The following is a 22,608-nucleotide window of genomic DNA, read 5'->3' on the forward strand; positions in this document are numbered from 1 at the left end:
CCATTAAATGCACTGTGTGAACATCAGATAAGTGGGGTTTAACAATAATCGAAATGTACTCACAGGCTACAGTAGAAATCCCCTCCCCCACCACTTTACCCCACTGGATTTACAAAGACACAAGTGGGCTAATTACACAACAGCTTGACAGGAGGTTGTTCAAACAGATATTGCGTTGAATTATTTTAAAATGGGAACTGATAGGTTAAAAAACATGTAAATAGCTATGCCTTTTGCGTCCTTTATGACGCAAAGATTCAGGTAAACCTTAGATAATCTGAGAGTAGTGACAGAAAAATGTCCTACAGCGACATCTAAAGGAGGGAATGTTAAACTGACCAAAGAGCTTTTACTGAATATCAACAGTGGAGGAAGTCCTATTGTGCAGCAAAATACGAGATAGGCATGTAGAAAGGCCCAGATACACACATTATTTGAATATGGAAATGTTTAGAGGTTTGGGAGACCATTTGTAAATTTGGACAAGAGGATGAAAAATAGGCCTCAAACAGAAGAGGTTATAAGCAATGACAATTTGAAAATATCGCAAATAAACAAGAAAATAGACATGGAAATAAAAATGACAGGAACAAAGGAATGTTTAAACATGTATAGTCATGCAAAAAACATAGCAGTTCCAAATGTTTCGGATCTTTAGAGAACATTAATGAACAAACCAACAAACTCCAGAGAGGTCTAATGCAGAGTTGGGCTATAATAAATAACCCAAGCTTTGAACATCTTAGTGAACTCTGATCAATCTGCCACTGCAACTAGACCATTAAAAGATAGCCTAAAGATGCATAGTAACTGTAGGAACTTTGAATCCATCTATGTTAAATGTGAAAAGCCAACACCAAATAAAAGAAGTAACACCAGATTTCATCTTTCTATCAACAATGAAATCTTGACTTGTCTCCCTAAGCGATGTCAGTTCACTTGAGACATTAGTTTATCAACTCACATGTCATCTAGGGACATTCTTGTTTGTCAAGCAACAACAATCCAAACATTGAGTTGAATAGAGGGTATGGTAGTGACTCATGTGTCCTGATTGTCCTATTTGTGACCCTAAAGGCCCTCTTAATGCAATTTTTCAGACTACAACTTAAAACCTTGTTACTTCTGATTATGGTAAGAAGAGAAGAAGCCGTTTGGATGAAACATGAAACATCTCTTGAACTTCAAGAGATGTTCAATTGCCTTCTACTTATCCAGATAAGATTATCATGTCTGACCTCAAATCTATACAACTGTGTTGTGTTTCATTGTGACTTTCCTTTTATAAAAGCTTAAAATTCCTTCATTTTTATTTACAGAGTAAGTGCTGAATGAAAAACAGTTTAAACTATTATGAATGATGGCCAGAATTAAAATTACAAATGCAGTAGATAGTACAGTGCTAAGAATATGGTAGTTTTAGTGTAACAAAACATAACTCGTTAGTGCTTCTACAGTTTAAAAAAAACTGTTTATGGTATAATGAATACAGCAAGTTTACAGAATTTGCTGTATTATAATTATTATAATTATTATTATTATTATTATTGGAGCTTTTTACTCAAGTGTGACCACTTGTTGTAATGACAGTCTATCGTGAAGCAGTGCGTGGATCCACAGGCAGGTGGCGCTCTTGGTCTGTATTCCCACAGCAGCAGTAAATCGTTATTTCTAAAGGGCTTTTTCTCTCTCTCCTTCCTCGTGGGTTACAGACCGCTATTCTGGGATCCGGACAAGTGCGGCCTTATAAAAAGCAGCGTGAACGCAGCACAAAGAACATAGACTTCAAGGTGAAGGGAGCTGAATTGACCGCGGACACATTTGGATGTAGATTTGTGCCACACAAAGTCCACCGTAGTAAGTAAAACTGTGATAAACTTTTTGTTTTGCAACACACTACCGGCTTCTTTGGGAGACACCACGCTGTCGGTGAGATGAGATGAATAAATGCGTTGCGATCGTCTTTTTCTGCGCGCTTTTCTCGCTACAGTTTATTACAGGATTGTTAAAACAAGCAGTTCTGGGCTTGTTTTAGAGGATTTTAGTAGCCTGCTGCACAGATGCTTTTGCAAAGCGCGCATCCTTTTGTACCTTTCTTGTGTAGGATTTCTTCTTTTTTATTATTTTGTGATTTTTTTTTCTCTCTCCTTAACCCTTTAAAAAGTATGCAGAAAATTGGGTTGAGCCCCAGCTTGTGTGGTAAATACAGATATATTTTTAGTCATTCTGAGCATGCAAGAGGCTGGATGTGAGAAGCAAAACAAGTTGCCCATTTAAAAGTGGGGCCAGGATTCTGTGTCCTGCCAGCCGTGGTGGTTAGAACTAGAAATCCTGGCAGGATGGGGTAAAGGACTCACTCATTCCTTCATTTTGATTAAGCTGTATGAAGGTAAGCCCTCATCTGCTCCACTTACATCATAATAAAAAGCCTAATCCATGCCTTGCTACAACAACCTGCTGGCAGTTTGAGCCTGAGATGATCTGCATCTACACGGAAAAACTGGAAACCCTATTTGGCACCAGTTTGGGAGCATCGAAGTCATGTCTGAAGCGGGGTTTCACGTGTTGCTCACCACACTGCTGTCTGGAGCTCTGATGGTGGCAGTTTTAGCTCTTCTTTGCTACTTCACCTGCAGACTGGCAGGATCGCTGCCTCTTGGTGGACCTGGGCGCTTCTGAAGACTTGTGCTGCTGCTGCAGACACAACTGGCAAAGTGCAACTGAGGAATGGTAAAGAAAACAGCCTGGCATCAGTGTTCGGTGCTGTTTATTTCCAACTTGCCTGTTTCTCATTAGACCTACTACTAGAGTCTGGCCCTGTTCCCAATTTAGGTTAGGTTTTGGAAGGTGCTGACAAGATTTTCTGTCCGGGTGTTTTGAAGTTTTATTAGAGGCAGCCATAAAGTGGGGAGGTTTAGTATGGTACCTACCGGAGCAGAGACTGGTGAGAAATACAGTAATTACTCAGTAATCTAACCATTTAATGAAGAACTTGACTGTTAGTTATAAAGAGTCTGGCATTAAAGAGGATTGCGTGCAGGACAACAGGAACAGGAAGCTATAAACAGATTCAAGAGGTTTCTCATCAGACCTGGGCAAAATAATTTGTCTTGAAATAATTCATATCTAGAATCTTTTATTTTATTTTCCTGGCATAGACGTGACCTGTCAGTCATTTGCTGCTAATCGGCTTTGTTATGGCCCTTAAACCTCTCAGTGCTCTGCAGCTCAATCCCATTAAAATGACCTTGACCATAAGCACAAGGAAGAAAGGAGCAGGGTGTGGATAATTATAGTTGAAAGGCTGGCCGGCCAGGACCCCATAAGGGCCCCTGTTGTGGTCATAACCGCGTGCAGAGAGGCCTCAAGCTCAACTTTAGCTGTTCTGTTATTTCTCCCTTAGACCTTTTGGGGCTTTTAGGATCTACTTTTTGATAGATTTTTTTTGTTGCTGTTCTGCTTTCACGACTAGAAAACAGATGGTAATATTTAGCTTGAGCATGTTGCTTCTCCGTATTCCCTTCGAGTTAAAATGAAAATTTCACATACTCTGTTTTTATTTAACCTGTATTTAACCAGGTTAGTAATTAAGAACAGATTCTTATTTACTTGTGTTATTTACAAGAACCTGGGAGGTTGGGAGGGCAGGACACATAGGCAGATCAATCAGCATACATTTACAATAAACAAACATTAACAACACTCTTGAGGTAATACAAAAAGTAGATACTTTGACATATAAAGTATCTACTTTATATGTTCAACATGAAATATTTAAGCAGAAACAGGCAGGTTTCAGACAACACATTCATTGACATATTTTTTTAAAAATTCGATTGATAAAAAGATCATCAGCTTTAAGCTTTTTCTAGTTTTTTGCTGCAACATAATGGAAAGAAAGTTCTTCATATTTTGATTTAATTGAGCATGATGTGTTGGCTTGAGCTTGTGCTATAGGGAGTCATAGAAGCTTGTAACAAACTGTAAAAACAAACCTAATAGACATTTAAAAATAAACACATATTGATAGATCCTCCTTTAGTTTTGAAAGGATAACTGATTACTGGCACTAGTTATAAAACACATCGATTGATTTAAATTGTTTTATCTTTTTAACTGATGGCAAATGTAAAACTTTAATAAAGAAAAAAAAATGGGTGCTCAAGTTTGAGTTTAGTTTGTTTTTTTTTTTTAATGCACATAGAGTCAAAATATTCTTCATACAAACTCAAATGTACACACAAACCCCGATAGCCAAAAAACAACACAAAAACACTTTTTGTTGCCACCATTAAACCAGTCACTTTCAAGCAAAGTCCTCAAACGGAAGTGTTAATGTTGGGGCAACTTCAGAAGCTTAATGTAAACCTGCTTTATTCAGTCCAAAACCAGTTTTGATTTGTATTTGGGATTACTATCAATCTTTGTTTGTTTAGGGCATTTACCTATTGATTTGAGGTGAAGTCAAGGAACTTGAAGATAGTTTTCCATTTATTGTTTTGTTTTGGTTGTTTCAGTAGCCTGCAGTGGTTCGTGAGCTATTTCTGGACATCCTAGACAATTTCCCTTTAATTTGAGGTAGACAATTTCAAACAGATGGTTGGAAACCTGGAGACAATTTGCTGCTCCAATGGGACAGCGATTCCAAATACATTACCACGCTAGTTTCATAATGGATAAAGCGTTCTGATATTAACATCAGAATCCTCTTCCTACACCACAAAATTAGACTTGTTGAAAAATTTAGAGTAAAGTTTAAAGACAGATATTTGACAAGAAAGTAACCAACTTAATTGAAAATTCTTCCAAGAAGAATGGACAGAATTGCTAAGATTGAATCAAACATTAATTGTTTGAAGCTCAGTAAATCAGACTATCATAAAAATGTCAGCAATTCAATTTAAAAACACAAATTTGTAATATATGTTTTTTTCTTATAGTTCTGGTTTTTTTTAAAAGAAAATATCCTTTTTAAAATCTGCCTTATGCAATATTCTAAATCTGTGAACCAAATATTAATTAGCTGTGAACAAAAAGTATTAATATGAACTTCAAATTTAGCTTTACTGGCTAAGTCTGTACACACAAACAAGAAATGTGACTTTGGTTCAACTTTCCTCTGATTATACAGATATTAAATCTAATTAAACATAAATAAATGCATGTTAATTGATCTCTAAATTGTCCATAGAGAGTGTGTGTGCATGCTTGTTTGCTCTGTGTCGTTGCCCTGTGAAGAACTGGTGACATGTACAGGGTGTATACTATATGTTCTATGATTTGTGAGTTTTTACTTATTCTGCATATGGAAAAGATCAACTCAGTATATTAGTATAAGATAAGTGTATCCAAACTTCTGACCTAAACTGTGTTAATTTTATAGATGTGACTGCATTCAAAGAATCGTCTCTAAGGAAGTAAGGAGAGAGTTGTTTGCTCCTTTGCTCCGAAGTTTGTCGTCAAAACTAACCGTTACAACATAAACATACCAATTTCACTCCACTTCTACTAAATCTAAAAATCACCTACATAGAGTGAATTATATCCTACTTGCCGATTTGAGCAGTGTTATTTGCTTGATACAGGTGTCTTTAGTCAAAGCATCTTGGAGTAAATAAATATTAACACAGTGTGTCACAAAAGTGACACATATTTAATTACTAGCCTCTGATCTTATTCTTTTGCAGCTGTGACATCGCTGCAGACAGCCTTCCACAGCTTCCCAAAGCGGCATCTTATGGCTGTCTAGAGTTACGCATCAGCCGCACTCAGACCACAACATGAAGACGTCAGGCCTGCTCATCGCTTGCTCCTTTCTGATCTCTGGATGCACGGGGATGCCACAGTTCCCTGGTGAGTTACTCTGCAACCGAACAATAAGAAGAAAAGCTGTTTGTAGTTGAATAGATATCGTTGCTGAAGGACATATTCTCAGGACTGGAGGCGTATGTTTTAACCTTTAACCTGTTCATGGAAGTTGATTTTTGTTCACGTGGACATCCTGTTCAGAACACTGGATATTTCACCCGCTGAAGCCAGTTTGCCGCCGCCACAGGACATAACAGGAATCCATTGTGATAAGGCTATTACAAACACTGGGCATCCTGTTGTCCAGAGGTTTGGGTATTTTAGGGTAACAGCTGTCACTGTGTTCTGTGACAGAAAAATCCAAACAGTCCAGTTTTAGAATTTGTTATTCCGTTTTGAGCTTCAGTGTTTTAACCATTGTTGTGTGGCTATGATTTGGTTACACTCAAGCTTCCTGAACTCTGGTTGGGATTTAAAAAAGAAAAGATATTTATATAGATCAGAATCAGGTGAATATTTTGCAATTTTAGCTGGGTTTTATCTTACCTGTTGATGCAAAGGCGGGTCATTATGTACTTAGAAATTGGTGAACTGTTACTGACTGAATTCAAGACTTTTTCAACTAAGAAAACAGTTCAGGTTTTTGAAAAGTGAATTTGACGTCTACCACCTGTAATAAGTTACAAATATGTCAGTTCTGCTGCATTACATTCATTCTTGAAATGTCATGTTTCATCTGAACAAATGTTTTGTATTTGGGTTTCTATCATATTAGATTAAGACTCTATTAATTATTTTTAACGGTTAAAGTAAATATGAGGCCATATGACATGTGGTTGTTCCAGACTAAATTTTCCACGTGGCCAGGGTGAGGCCAATGTCTTTTTTTGTGGGCACAAAACAACAGAATGAAAGAAAACTGTTGTGCAAAATATTATCATTTAATAATGAGCCATAGAGACTGTGATGACAAAATAGGAACTTTGGCTTATTTACCAAGAAGAATGAACTGATAACAGAGGTTTCAGAGGAGGTGTTTTTCTTTTCCTTTCCACTGCCACTTGGAAGAGTCTTGGTGGAAACTCTTTTTGAGTTTTGGTGGAAACTCAAAGGAGGGTTTGATTTAGGGACAGAAGTACCAGAAGTACCAGTAACCACAGATGGGAAAAACTGAGAGAAACTTCCTCAGTTTCTCTCAGTTTTTCCCATCATCTTGGAGTAAATAAATATTAACCCAGTGTGTCAGAGTCAGTTATTCAAAAGTGACACATATTTAATTATTAGCCTCTGGATGGGGGGTCCTGTGTAGGTGACTGAAGAAGACATTAAAGAGAATTGTATGTGTTAAGTTTAACTTCTTAAACTGCAAGTTTAAGTACAGTTCTCTACTTCTCTCTCTAGCCTTATCTCTGAGAATAAATGATTTTGCTATTACTCTGATCTTCTAAATAAATATCTAAAAGACAAATGCACATTTCTCTGATTGACTCAGTGTTTCACTAATTATCAAAAGAATATCTTATTACAAGACAGAGTCACTGGCATCTCTGAAGCTTCACGTTGCAGACCCCTAAAGAGGTCTGGGAAAGCTAATAGTGCAACCTTATAATTTTTAACTCACTGTTAAAGTAAAATTGTAAAAGCAAAAAATGAAATTGTTCCAATTACTTATGGTTTCTGTGCCAGAGCAATACAAGATCCATAGCAGCAGCCAGTGCCACTTCTACAGGGACATTGGCCCCTGTTGTCCCTTATCTAGAACTGCCCATGCATGTGACTTTTCGGGACATTTACAGTTTTGCAAAATCTTATCTGTTATTTTTTTGTGACTTAGTTTTGTATTAATCTAACCAGAGTTCTTCACTTAATTACCCAGAACAAGAGAAAAATCCCAAGTTCTGGAACGACTGGGCTCAGCAGACCTTGAAGGACTCATTGGAGCAGGACTTCAGTAATAAGAAAGCAAAGAACCTTATCCTCTTCCTCGGAGATGGTAAGCCTCTGATTGTACACTTTGTGTGTTGCAAAAAGTTACGATAGTTTCCTTGACAAAGTTGAATGAAATTTGAAATTGATGGATCTGAATTATAGAAAGATAACTACCAATCTTCCAGGGTTTTAGTTGTTTTTTTCTTCTAAAGACTCAAAAATGCTCAAATGTTTTTAATAATTGGTGGAAAGATTGAAGGATTCAGCTTTGAAGGATGAGGGAGATGTTTTCTACCGGGGTGAAGTGAATCAATAGCAGTGAGCAAAGCTGCTGAGCTCCCATCAAACCGCTGGGCTTCTGTTTATGTAGGGATGCTCTCTGGTTCTACAACAACATTCATCCTTCCCTGGGCCTCTGATATCTCTCACCCCTGCATTCACAGCATGGCATTCTTGCCTATTGCTGCATCCATAATCACATTAGCCCAGTCTTAGAATACCATAGAAAATGTGCAGACTTGTTTAACTGGAATATGTTTGTTTGCTTTACACAGGTCAACTGATAATCTGTTGTTCGTGTTGACACTTAATTGAACATTTCTTTGTAGACCACAGGATTTGTAAAACACACACAACCTCAAATATACACAAAGAGCCCTCAGGTCAAACTAGAGTTTACAGCTACACTTTAGAAAATATGCATTTGCGTTCCATCATCGTCATTTTTTAGCATGCTGTAGACAGTTTATTTTAAGCATTGAGGTTTAAAAAAAATGAACAACAAAGACCTGAAAATGCCTACTTCTTCTAAGCTTAAACACATAGTATGTAAATTATATATTGTTGGGATTTTGCCTGTTTTCTTTGTTAAAGATCTGAACAGACTCCTGCAGATTTCACAGTCCTCCCATTATTTTGCAATCACTAGAGGCAATCCGAATCAAAGAAAATATTTCACCTGACAGCAGTCAAGATGCTCTAAAATGTCAGTAAAAACAAGATGATGTGTTGCTAACTAAGAATGATGAAACAGGGAGTGAAAAGTATGAATGTTTAGGAATCTGTGATCAGACTCTCTCTGTTCCTTATGGAGAAATCAATCCTAAAAGTCAGCCTACTTTTGGTGTTCAGGAATGGGCGTCCCCACGGTGACGGCAGCTCGGATACTGAAGGGTCAGTTGAGTGGACAAAACGGCGAAGAGACGCAGCTGGAGATGGACAAGTTCCCTTTTGTTTCTTTGGCCAAGGTCAGATTATCATGTAATATTGACTCAACATATTGAGAGTCAAAACATATTGAATGTTTTGACTCTGACTGTCAAAACATTCAATATGTTGTCAGAGTCAGAGTCAAAACATACCAGGCATTATACCTAGAAAAGGTTTGGTATGTGTATATTTTGTTAATAAGGGCAAAATATCCTGCAACCTTTAATAAAAAGTGACAAATTCCAGAACTTTAAACTTAAGAAAACCCTTATCTTAAAGCTATTTAGAATGCTTTAAGAACTCAAAACAGAATGCTACATGCATTGTCAGTTTGGCTTCGTGTAATTCTTTTTTTTTTTATCAGTTTTTTCTAAACTTCCATTTACATAACAAAACATAAAATACATGAAAAAATGACAGGTTGTGTAAAGATATCACATGTAAATAATTCAAATTGCTGTACATTGCCATTTCAAAGCATTAAAGTTTAAAATAAATATGTTGTAATGTAGTGCAAATGATAGGAAGCACTATAACCATATCTGATAATAGCATTGACCATAACATCTGCTGTACATGAACATAATTAATCTTCTTCATCTACTGCATGTTTCATAATTGATGACTGTATGACATTTTAGGGTATAAACCACTTTGAACTGCCTTGTTGCTGAACTGATAAATTTATCTTGACTAGACTGTTAGTGCAATAACTTCAGCCTGCCAGAAGCTAACCTTGTGGTAACCCTGATGAACGATAATCTCGAAAACCATTAAAATTTTACATCCCCACAGGGAATTGACAATAAGCAAACTATGTATTTGGATAAGCATTTTAGCTGACTAGAAAAACCCGTGTGAAAATTGAGATCTGTGATTTGTAAGGAAAATTACATACTGTAACTTGCAAGATAACTAACGTGAAACATGTTTAAAAATTATGAAACATGCAGCTGCAGAGTTTGAGAACTCTTAGAATTAACTTTTTTATATATTTGGCAACACAAACATGATCTGATAAAATGTGCATTATTATGTGAAACATCTACCCTCTGTCTGAAGCTAATGTACTTTGTCTTTGCAGTGATACCACTACAGGGAATCTATGACACATTTCACTCTGCACATTTATATGAAACTACATTCTGTTATTTTATGTGATTAGAACAAAAAAAATAAATAATACAACTAAATTATTGACTTGTGTTTTTTTTTTTTTTTGCAGACATACAACACTAATGCTCAGGTTCCAGACAGTGCGGGCACAGCCACAGCTTACCTCTGCGGGGTTAAGGCTAATGAGGGCACTGTTGGTGTGAGTGCAGCAGCTGTTCGCTCCCAGTGTAACACCACAAAGGGCAACGAGGTCACCTCCATCCTCAAATGGGCGAAGGATGCAAGTGAGGAGGCTTTAAATTTATTATAACACTGGCATTATTTTGTTTTGCCATTTTTATGTTGTTGAAATAAGAATGAATTGTTGCTGTATGTATTGTGAGCTGAATACTCACTTCAGTGACCTAATTGCTTCAGGCCCTGACTTCAAAGTCTTTGAAGAAAAGCTCTGTGGTCATTTTTCAGCTGATGCATTTTCATATTCAGCATTTGAACTTTTGAACTAGATGAGTGAAATCCATTTGTCTGAAAGAAATGTTTTATGGCCTGCTAATTTATAAAAAGTTGTCAAACTTTGGTTTGTCATTCCTCACCTTTATGTACCGATATTAAAAGTATAAATCACATAGTGCTTTATTAAGACACTCAAAGATATTTTACAGAGTCACCTAGCACCCCCAGCGAAGCCCAGCCTGTTAACTAACAACCCTAGCTGTGTTCTAGCATGTTTGGCCAGCTGATTTTGCCACTATATTTGCTGTACAATGGCTGCTGGAAATAACAGCAGCCATTGACTTTGTTGAAAAAAATGTGACGACCATGTTTTGTGATGCTCTTAGACTCGTAATAAACTGTTCAAGGAAGAATGATAAATCACCTTTAAATTATGAATACATCTAATGTGGCTTTATATGTCCTCAACTGTATTAAAACCTTTTCACTTCATTCATCCTAGTCTGAATCACATAATATTGCAAATTATTAGGTTCAAAGAGCTAAAGCTAAATTATAAAAAAAATATTGTAAGTCTCCAGTGTCACTGTTCTTCATTCAAAAATGAAACCCTGATTCAGGCAGTTCTTTCTCTCTGTGTCGATACTGCAGAAAAGTCAGTGGGAATCGTGACAACTACACGCGTGAACCACGCGACGCCGAGTGCCGCCTACGCCCACTGCGTGGACAGAGACTGGTACTCAGACAACGAGATGCCAGATGAAGCGCTGCGGTCCGGCTGCAAGGATATCGCCAGGCAGCTGTTTGAAAACATTCCCTACATTAATGTGAGTCAGAGTTCCAGCAACGACTTTTAATACTTATGAAATACCATTTGTAATTGCAATGCAAACAGTTATTTGTAATAAAGTCAAAATATTTTGCTATGTATTCTTATTAAAAGCATTATTATTTCAATTTTTAGCTTTCCTAGTTGTGTTTCAAATACAAAAAATAAAGCAATTTAAAGACTTTTAAATCTAGTTTTCCACTTTTTAGGTGATTATGGGTGGAGGAAGGAAATTTATGTACCCCAAAAACATGTCAGATGTCGAATATCCAGATATGATAAAGCATAGCGGCACACGGAAGGACAAAAGAAACCTGGTGGAGGAATGGAAAAACAAAATGAAGGATGAAGTAATTTTTTTTTACTTGTTCTGCTCTTGTTTTCTCACTTCCCCAATTACAATTTCATATTTTCATGTATAAAATGACTGCAATGTTAAAAGTATTTTTAATTTCAATCTTTGAACAGAAGGCCCATTATGTATGGAACAAGGAGCAGCTCAAATCCCTGAATCCAAAAGATGTGGATTACCTGCTGGGTACGTTTCACTTTCATTATGAGACAGTCATTGAAGTGCAAATGACGAGATATTACTCTTTGCATGCGCTGTATTCCTATTATGTGTGTAATAACTTGCTTCTCTTTGTCTCCTGTGGCCATTTCTTCAGGTCTTTTTGAACCTTTAGACATGCCTTATGACTTGGACAGGAACAGCAATACTGATCCTTCACTGACAGAAATGGTGGAGGTGGCCATCAAGATCCTACAGAATAACCCCAATGGATTTTACCTTCTTGTAGAGGGTATGCACTTGACTCTGTTTGGTCTGTCAGTTAGTTGATGAGGGATTTTTTTGGAGGATCACCTAATCTTTCTCTCTATGAAATCTCAGCACTTTTTCCCTTGTAGGAAGTATTTGTTTTTTTAGATGATACGATACTGGTCTTAGAAAAATAAATAAACCTGATAAAGAGATAGCCAAGCTTTAAAAACGGTCGCTGAAGATGTATTGCGGTCCAGAAGGCAAACAAAACTACCAAATTGCTTCCTGCAATTAGGAAAGGAAGGAAGAGTACAATTAGCAATACGTTAGAATGAGAGAGTGGTAAGGGGGTGCTTTACAGTAAGCGTTTTTCAGAGCATTTTTGTGTTTAAAAAAAAGGTTCAATTAAAAATGTCTGTTACATACAAGCATTTACTCTAGAAGTCTGGTTTTGTTTTCAGTTTGCTCTGAGCTAGTCCCACCACTAGCTCATACAAGCTAGTGGTGGGACTCGGTTAACATCTTAATAGAATTAATTGCAATTTGTTACATTTTTAAAAAACATACATTGCTAAAACAAGCAACATTCTCAATTCAAAATCCCTTTGATTGATTAAAATAACCATTCAAAAGGAATGGGGAATTAAGAATGAGCTCTCAGAGTACTACAATCCAATGTAACATTTGATTTAATGACCTGCAACCTGCTTTCCTAGTAAAATGTAAATCTATTTGACAGGAGGACGCATTGACCACGGACACCATGAGGGCAAGGCCAAGCAGGCCTTGCATGAAGCTGTAGAAATGGACAGAGCCATCGGGCTTGCAGGTCGCCTGACCAGCATTCATGATACCCTGAGTGTCGTTACTGCAGACCATTCTCACGTTTTCAGCTTTGGAGGCTACACACACAGAGGAAACACAATATTTGGTATGTAATGGAAAACTGAATACATAAAGTGTAGCTGTGAGGTTGTATTTTCTTTGTAATGGTGGTCAAGCTTTGTCTTATCCGTAATGCTGTCTCTCCACAGGTCTGGCCCCCAAGACAAGTGATGTTGACCACAAGTCTTATACCTCCATTTTGTATGGAAATGGACCTGGTTACAAGCTTGTCAAAGGTGAAAGAGAGAATGCTTCTGTTACTAAATATGGTAAGTAGAATTTTTGGTTTCGCTCAAGTTTGGGATGTATTTACATCAGCTACATTACAAATCAAACAAACAATGATAAAGCTTTATATCCCAGCTTTACACTGAAGAGACAGTTAAATTTGTTGAGCTTGAAGTTGGTTGAGGTAGCCATCACTGATAATTGGAGAAAATGTAGCATAATAGGGATGTTTCAAAAACTGGACATTTCTTCAAAACTGAGAAAAAGTAGAAACTGAAGGAGATGCAGGAATTCTGACAACTACTTTTTTCTCCACTAAGGAGTAGCACTGAAAGACAGAAGCATCCAAAGAACATGGGGCTAAAGAACAAAATCTTTTTAGAACAAAATTGTTCTAAAAACATTTTGTGAGAACGTGCTATGACACAGTGAAACCAAACCTGAACCTTTGGGCCGTCGTGCCAAATGGCATGTTTGGCCCAAAACCAAAAGAACACAGGACACCAAAAGAACACCATACAATGAGTTAAATGTGGTGGCAGCATCAGGCTCTGGAGTTAATATTACAATATTAATATTTACAAGCACCATGTAAACATCCATGGATTTCTACTTCCACTAACAGCACATTGTGTGTCTGTCTTGCAGAAGAAAAGAACTACCAGGCCCAGGCAGCTGTGCCTCTGAGCGCGGAGACTCATGGAGGAGAAGACGTGGCTGTCTTTGCCAAGGGTCCCATGGCTCACCTGCTGCATGGGGTGCAAGAGCAGAACTACATCCCCCATGTGATGGCGTATGCGGCTTGTATCGGCCAGAACAAGAATCACTGCATGTTGAAGGACGGCGCAGTGGGCTTGACGCCAATGTTCTCCAGCATTGCAACCATTCTCACAGTCACTCGGCTCCTGTGCTGACCCTCCTCAGACACTTTGTCCTGTTAATATCGTTATTAATCTGTTTCACATTTAAGATTTTAGCCTTTGTGCTTTTCATTTTGCAATGTCTTATGTAATATGTTTGTAATGCGAAATCAGCAAAATCACAAACTATCGTCCAGCGATTTAAAAAAAGCGCCTGCCCCCAGTATTTTGTGATTTTTCAAATTATTTTTTTTTAAACCATTACAGTGTACAGCAACACTGGTACAGTGTCTTCAGTTCAGTGAAGAAGGCATGTAGATGAGAAAGATTGCTGAACCACAAAGTCTTAGGAAGCAGTGAGAGGGATTTGAGGGATTTGTCAGCCCACTTTCAGGAAAAGAAAACAAGTCAGAAGGGAAAATGCCACCCTATTTATCACCTTCCTGCCACATAAGAAAAAATACATACATTCTATTGAAAATCTTAAAGGGGATGTACAATGCAAAATTCATATTTTGCACATTTTTGTACTTCTTTTTGGGTCTCTATGGAAGAGAGTTGTCAGGTAGCAGGTGACTCTTTGTTTTTTTGGTCCTGGTTCATTTGCCCTTTGTGCAAGCTTTTACCTGTTTTGCGTCTGTTACCATTTCATCTCTTCTTATTATCAGATCTTACCCATGTACTTAAACAAATTTTTATTCGTTTGGGGAGGATTGGAGCAGCGTCTGCCATGAAATGGATGCTGTACCGATCCGTCATGGTGAAGAGAGACCTGAGTCAATGTCTCTCAGCTGGCCTGGGAACGCCTTGGGGTTCCCCCGGAGGAGCTGGAAGAAGTGGCTGGGGAGAGGGAAGTCTGGGCCTCCCTTTTGAAGCTCCTGCCCACGCGACCCGATCCCGGACAAGCGGAAGAAAATGGAAAAAATTAATGGAAATGGAATACTTAAATATTTTAATGAATTATGACAATGCACATTTAAACTTGCTTACATTTTATGTATAATTTAATTTATACATGAAATGCTTCCAGACACAGCACAAGAAAACCATTTTCTGGCAATAAGTTAATGTTTTTTGGTGTTTGTAAAATGAGCCGTTTCAAAAGTCTCCAGAATGTAACGTCACAAATCACCTGGCTCTGCTCCTCACCTAGAAACCCCAGCAAAGCCCAGCCCATCACCTTGCAACCCTACCAAACACGTTTTGAACAGCCATACCTGTCCTATCCTGCTCAAGGAAGCTTGATATATCACCTTCAAAAAAGCTTTTATTTCTATTAATTCTAATTATTTCACACTTAGCAGTTACTTAAAACTCGACAAGTTTAATTCAAAACATTCAGACCAATAAAAAAAAACAACATTTTCATTACAGAACTGTGGGTGTGATAAAAAGTATGTTTATTATCTGCTTCAATGTTGTTGTTTTTTTTTTCTTTTAAGTTACTTTTAATCTTAAATGAGTCTCATGGGCTTCATTTTCAAATTTACTAAATTTGACAGTATGAATTATTCTGGTCAACCAGTTATGCAAAAAAAAATCCTAAAGCAATGTTGGGAAGAGCTCACAATAACATCAGAAACAGCACTGCAGCTTCAGTTTTGGACTCAGTAAGGGGTATAGAGCTAGTTCAGTCATGTATAAAAATGTCAGGTTTGCATTAGAAACCTTCAGGGCTGAATGTCTGAACTTGTTTTATATTGTATGACAGAATAGATAGAAACTACCTCGCATTCTTCCAAGTAAGTCCCACAGGTTATCTTACTCACTGAAACGTTTTGCTTTTAGGAGACAAGTTTTTCGTGTCTGAACATGATAGAATCATTTTGTTAAACTGACTACAAGAATATATATTTTTTCAAGCTGGACACTTTCCATTCTCATGAACACAAGATCGCTCACTCATTATTTTCTTCAATCAGAACCTGTACCGTGTAACCAATAAAATTTGATTTTCGATAAAGTATTTGGCTTTGATCTATTTGTGAGTATGTAAATGTTTGTTTTTTTGGCATATTTTTTAGAACTTCAACCATAAAATCAATATGCCTGACACAACATCTTAGCTTAAAAACATTTTTAAACTTCAGATAAAACATGAGAAGTTTCTTCGTATGGTTGGTGACTCATCTCACTTCATTAGCACATGAAATTTGTCATTTCCCACTAGCTCTCCTTGTCTTCTTCGTTCCTGTGTTTAAGGAAGAATATCAAAGGACCTAAGTTGGCAGGAGCACAGAAAATGAGGTGGGTAGGAAATTATCATGTCACAAAACATTTTTGATGGCAAAAACACTAGTTTATAAAACAGACTGCCTGTGCTATTGATGTTCTGAAAGTTTTATCGTCTCTTTTGCAAATGTGATTATTTTAGTTTCATACAAAAAATACAGTAATGATATGTACTGAGCAGTACATGTTTTTATTTGAATATTCATTGTAATTGTTACTGATTGGTAAGTACTCATATTCAGTTTTGTTATAATAGCGTCAAAAGAATGTTTGAAGTATTCCAAAGGTACAGATCATGATTTACTTCTGTTAGAAACATTTGTTTGTTAAAACGAACAACAAAGACAGAAATCTTTGCTTGCATGTCAGCAAGGAGCAAATGCAACAAGTTAGTCAGGTCAGAGCATTCTCTAACAAAGGAAATGATCTTGTTTATATATACTTCCTACGTACTTTGCAAAGACATAAGGTGGTGCTTTTGCAAACCCACAAAATCACCTAGAAACGATGGTTCCTCGTCTCACAAACAGGAAATTAACTTAGAAACTTGGTCTTTCTACATACTACAAATGCTCCTTTGTGTAAGCTTCACTTCAACCATCAATATGTCATGTTATTCTGAACCCAGACCGTGTCTAGAAACATAAAGGCCAACAAATAAGTAAATGATAAATAAATACAATCAATAACTACAGCGGACTCTTGGATACCATAAAAATAATAATATTGAACAAACATTTTTCCAAGAACTTTGATTTAATTCAAATGATCTCCTAAGAACATGATATATGGCCTATGAATAAAGAACACCCTCCTGCATTCAGGTAGCAGAAACAAGCTTCTTCTGTGGGGTTTGTTCACCAGCCCCATGGAGGTCAGTTTGAAACTGCTGCTTCTCTGTAGCCACTAAGGTCATTAAGACGCTCCAGGGGAGGACGTCTCTAGATGTAGAGACGTTCCCTAGATCAGATACATTATGTAATTTCTGACCTGTGAATGCCTAAGGATCTCCCTTAAAGAGCCGATGAGGATCAGTGAGAAAACGAATGTTAGGATTTTCTTGCTGAATGTGTTGCTTTAAATGACTGGAGGACCATGCAAATGAATGGATGGATGTCTAGACTCCTATGTTTGTTAAAGAAAGTAAAACTATACAGATTTATGAAGGTTTTTCTTATCAAAAACAAATATATAACATGAAACTTTCTACAGGGAGGAGAAAGGCATTCCGAATAACAACACAAGCCGATAGCCAATGTATTTCTATGAACTGTATCCAAATATAAAAGGCAACATGCAACAAAATAGAAGTTGGACATTCTAATAACTATTTGTGTGGTTAGTATATAGAGTTGCAATCTCAAACAAGCAAACAAAAAACATTCATCTCTAAACAGACTTTCCTTTGGATGCAGCTAAAAGTAAAATTGATACCTCTTGGTCACATCTAATTCGCTACTGGACCTCAAAATATAACAGTTTTGCTCCTAAGGATCGATTTCCATTTAAAAATATGGAACTTAATTTATGCAAAAACACTGAATCTAAGCAGTGATGGATGTGTGGGTAAAAAATTGAAAGCTGTGGAATTATGTTTTCATTCTCAATATTCTCTACCTTAACTTCCTCATGGTTGCAGAGGTTACTGAATCCTGGTTTATTTTAATATCTTAACTGTATGCCCTTTAAACATTTTTTGAGGTGCCTCAGAGGCTGCTTCAAACACAGTAATAATCAGGAAGTTTCTTTTGTTCCTCTGGGTTACCACAAATGGGTTCACTGCAATCCTGTCTTATTTCATCTCTTTTGTTTTCAGAGATCAACGGTGGATGTTAGGCTATATCCGAGTGTGTCACAGTGTGTGAACTTTGTCTTATTCACACATTTTGCATTTGAGTCTCAGTGCTTCGTCCAGAATAATTAAACAATCTAGTTCCTAAAATGATGAAATGTATGATGAAACCTGGGAAATTGGTATTTTGCGGTTATTGTTCTTTGAACTTTTCATCCTTGTGAAAAGTTCAAAGGTGAAGGAGAAGAATAGTTACTTTTCCTTGCAGATAAGGTGTATAGATACTGTGAAGAGGAAACAGAATGTGCTCTTATTTGATACGTTAAGAGGGAATTACAGAATGTCAAAGTAATAAGAGTGAATCTGAACTCAGAAGCAGAACAGATGCAAGAAACATAAATATATTTTTCTATATTTAGAAACATAAATACACAAAAGTAAAGGATCTATTTGTTATTCGCTTCAAATATGCAGTAGTATTGTATCTGTTAGAAAAGCTGGGGGAATTCACAATGAAGCCAGTTTTTACAAACGTGCTGTAAAACCATAAATAGGTCAAAGCTAAAAAACTTTGTGTTCACATCTGCCGAAAGTTCAGAAATGTAACAAATAGGTCAGCCATAAATTTTGCAGAAATAAATCTAAAACTTCAAGGACCCAAAGCTGACTGAACATGAGCACAGAGCTCATAATTTAAAGATCAGCTTCACATGGTTCGAATATCACAAACTTTACTTTTACCTCATTATTTATGCAGGAGAAAATAATATTTTGGATTTCTGCCTTTCTGAATGCTCAACATAATCTAGATATAAAAATTTCTTGCCTACACAGGGAGTTTAAAATGACACTGCATGTCGTGGTAAAATTGAAATGATATATATCTTGGATCATCTCAATAAGTTTCCAGAGTGCCATCCAAGATTAAAATGCCTTCAAGCAACAGAAATGAAATTGCTCTTTGAGACATCACCTCAATTACTGCTCAGGGCTCAGGGATGAGATTCAGTCATTTGATTCTTCATCTGTTTCAGACCATTTGATTCAGTCACTTTTGCTTCTAGCTAGGGTGTTTTGAATCAGCTAAGCTTTTTGGATCTTTATCAAAGAACCTCATATGATTTTTTTCCCCAAAGAAATCAACCTTAGAAAGTACGAGACTGCATAAAATAAGCAAGGAAGCAGCAATGACTTACCAGTGTGTGAAACTGGAAAGAACTCAACCTTGTTTTTAGCTCTATTGTTTTTGAGGCAGTTTTTCAAGTGCTCAGATTTTTTTTTTTTTTTTAAATGAACAATTTCTAATTTCTCCATAAATTGTTATGATGCCATATTCTAATAAAAAATGGTCCTTGTAGACAAATGACACATCTTTTACAACACATTTTTAACACCTTCTCTTTGTCTGAGTAAAACCTATAGAGACCAAGGAGGCATTGAAAGGCTCAAAGCCAATGTTACATCTCTGAGATCTCAAATGATAAAGTCATAGAGATAAGTTGTTGAGTAGGTGTGAAGCAGAAAGGGAGTGCAAACAGCTACAGATTATAACCAAATGAAGTCATTGTGATATTTTGCTTCTTTGATGCCAACTTCAATATTACCAATGTAAAATGAAAGTAGCAAATGAAGCTGAAATAGACCAACTGCTGTGTCTAATCTTTCAAGACCTTCTTGCTGTGTTAGTAGAAGTTGCAACGACCAAGCACTTCCTGTTGTTTTCTTTGTCTCTTCCATCAGTTGATCTTAAGTCATGTGATCTTGCATCACATGACTTATGTGATGCAAAAAAGTGTTTCTGTTGCAGCTTTGCGAAATACACTAATTTCGGTACTGTCAAAAAAAAAAAAAAAAAAAACCTCATTCCAGCGTAAAAAACTTTTATTGAAAAAAGTGAGTTCTTTCAAAATTGACTTGTTTCCATTAAGTGAATTAATTTTCATAATTGCAATGTGCTCAATTTTATGGTCAGTGGAAATGCGGCTACTGTCTTTTAAAAAGGCCACAGAGGAGGAGCATCAGTGGAGCTACTGCTAACATGTTTAGGAACCAGACTTTTTTTTTCTTTTTTCACCAACGGTCTGTGCTGTGATACCATGAATAAAATGGCAAACAAGTTTCTCAAAAAAAAGAGAGTAACCTTTAAACATATTCATACTGGAAGAAAAATGTGCAAGCTTAAACACAGTCTTGGCAAAAAGGTCAAGAACACCCTGTTCTGGTTTCTGAGTGCTCCATACGAAAATATGACAAGAAAGAAAAGTTGTGGAAATGGAAGTCTTATAAAGTTCAACTTCAAGTCTGAACCTCAACAAGCCCACAGAGGCCTATGGAGTCTAAAATGTAACTCCTGGATGTTTCCATTTGTTTTCCAGGTTCTTTGAGAGTTAAGAAATTGAGAAATCATCCAAGTGTTACATGTTTTTAGACATATTGATTTTCATAACAGCACAACTAGATAAATACTAAACAAGTACAATCTCTTGGGAAGAGTTCCCTGGAGAAAGCGTCTTGTCTTTGAAAAGAACATGGCAGCATGGTTGACAGCAGGTTAACAAAGTGTCTTTCAAACTAACTATAGTAAGCTACTTCCCAGAAAATAAAACCTGAGATTTGGTAGATTATCAAGTTTGTAACTCAAATGAGACTAAAGCTGCTGTAATGTCCTGGGAAAAGCAAACGTCTCAGCCTGATTGAAATGTTGCAATGAAATATTAGGAGAGACAGGCAAAAGACTCCCCACAAAGTCTATATTTTACAACATGTGAAAAAGCAGTTCAGGATTTTTCCACAACAATGTCAGAGAAGCCCATAATCAAAAATTACTGTTGGCAATTCCAAAGTGGAGGAAATGAGTTTTGGTTTTAATTACCCATGTTGGCTCATTCTTGTTAAATAAATAATGATATGGTGTAAAACAGGTCTGTGTGAGTTTATGTCTATTTATCATCTTTCCAAAATCACTTTTGGCAAAAAATGATGTAAGAGTTTTAGGCCATTATTTTAGGAAAAGGATATGTAAAAACATTAAATGACTGTGGATCGATTTAATTTAACAAGTCATGTAAAAGCAACATTTGTCTATCCCAGAAACACAATAAAACTGCCATTATCAACAATTAATGCAAATAAACTAAAAGACTTGCAGGCCAGTCTGAGTTTGAGCTCTTTTCCGCTCCACATTTCCTTTATTGCGAGCTTAATGAAAGCCATAAATCATGATGGCTATCTCATTAATTGCTGCTTTGCTGATAGCGACGTCTCAGAACAAGATTCCTGATTTATTTGTGTTTTGTGGCAAAAGTCATTTCACACGTTGCATTCACCAACTGTTGACCACTGACAAGGTAACTGCTTCTTCTCTGGTGTGTCTTATCATACTGCCACTGGGAATGTTGATAAAAATTCAGCCAGAGGCTGTCTTCTGCTGGGCTAAACAACTCCTCAACCATTTAAAATCATCCAGAGGCCAAAATCCAGAGTGATAAAGAGCATGGAAGCACTAGACATACAGTTGACTTTTCACTCTGCACCGTGTTTATTTCTTATTCATGCTCATGGATGGCACAGCTTCGTTGTCAAACGCTCTATAACCACTGAAATTCTGTGCCAATCCTAATACAATTTGCACATTATTTAGTTTTGTCTGAGATAAAATATTTAGATTGAACATTGTTATTATTGTAGATTTTGTATCACTGTTTGTATTTAACTTTCGCCTTAAGTTCAACTTTTTGCCTTGAGTCTAAGCTTTGATCTGAGTACAACCGTAGTTGCACTTTGTAGTCAGAAAGTGTTTTTTTTTTAGCTGCACACACACTCACAGCTGCAGCTTACATACACACATAACGGCTGAACATCACAGAGGCTTAAGGTTTTAGAGTGACACCCCTTAGAGGGGATGTAGCGCAGAGAATAAGAACTGTGGATTGGATCCTGATCTCAGCTTCTCTTGGTTTATCCTTTAGGTAGACCAAGCCGAAAGCTCCAGCGCTGGATGGTGAAATGTTGCAATGATGTTTTGTGACGAGTGTAACATTTTGCTTTGTATTTGATTGAGATTTGCTTCCATTATATATTTGAACTCATGCAAAAATCTCTTTATTATTTATCTAGAGCAGGGGTGCCCAAACTTTTTGAGAGCCAGATCTACTTTTTCTCTCACCAGCCGCCTGAGATCTACCTCATGACACAAAGACATAAAAATTGCAAATTAAACTCTATTGACTTATTTTATATGCGAATATACATCAGTTATAACAGAAATAATAAAGTGACAGGAAACCTAACGCAGTTTCTTCCTCAGTGAGATTCTGACACTGGGAGCAGGTTACTGGTCTCTCAGTCAGAAGCTGGTTGCAAACCTGAGGCCAGCAGGTGTCAGTCAGTCATAGTAGATCTGAAATTTGGTTTGATGACCTCAATATGAGAAACTAACCAAAGGGCAAAGGCAAATCTTCATTGCCATGGTAAACGCCTCCGCCCGCAAGCCGAGCAGAGATTA

The 22,608-nt window shown here is 36.9% G+C and overlaps 1 protein-coding gene across 2 annotated transcripts; it reads left to right on the forward strand.

Annotated features, from left to right (window-relative positions):
* The first annotated feature begins 1,712 nt into the window (after nt 1-1,712).
* Nucleotides 1,713-15,407, forward strand: alpl (alkaline phosphatase, biomineralization associated). Of its 2 annotated transcripts, none has more exons than XM_007547010.2 (12): nt 1,713-1,857; nt 5,688-5,853; nt 7,685-7,801; nt 8,869-8,984; nt 10,172-10,346; nt 11,167-11,342; nt 11,554-11,694; nt 11,813-11,882; nt 12,013-12,147; nt 12,847-13,038; nt 13,142-13,261; nt 13,869-15,407. In XM_007547010.2, the coding sequence occupies exons 2-12, from the start codon at nt 5,781-5,783 to the stop codon at nt 14,132-14,134; spliced, it is 1,581 nt and encodes a 526-aa protein (XP_007547072.1). In that variant the 5' UTR covers nt 1,713-1,857; nt 5,688-5,780; the 3' UTR covers nt 14,135-15,407. The 2 variants fall into 2 exon arrangements, with proteins under 2 accessions (XP_007547072.1, XP_016524418.1); XM_016668932.1 differs by lacking the exon at nt 1,713-1,857 and adding an exon at nt 2,422-2,730.
* The last annotated feature ends 7,201 nt before the right edge of the window (nt 15,408-22,608 follow it).

The sequence above is a fragment of the Poecilia formosa genome, unplaced genomic scaffold (genome assembly GCF_000485575.1).
Source record: "Poecilia formosa unplaced genomic scaffold, Poecilia_formosa-5.1.2 Scaffold18, whole genome shotgun sequence".
NCBI classification, from domain to species: domain Eukaryota; kingdom Metazoa; phylum Chordata; class Actinopteri; order Cyprinodontiformes; family Poeciliidae; genus Poecilia; species Poecilia formosa.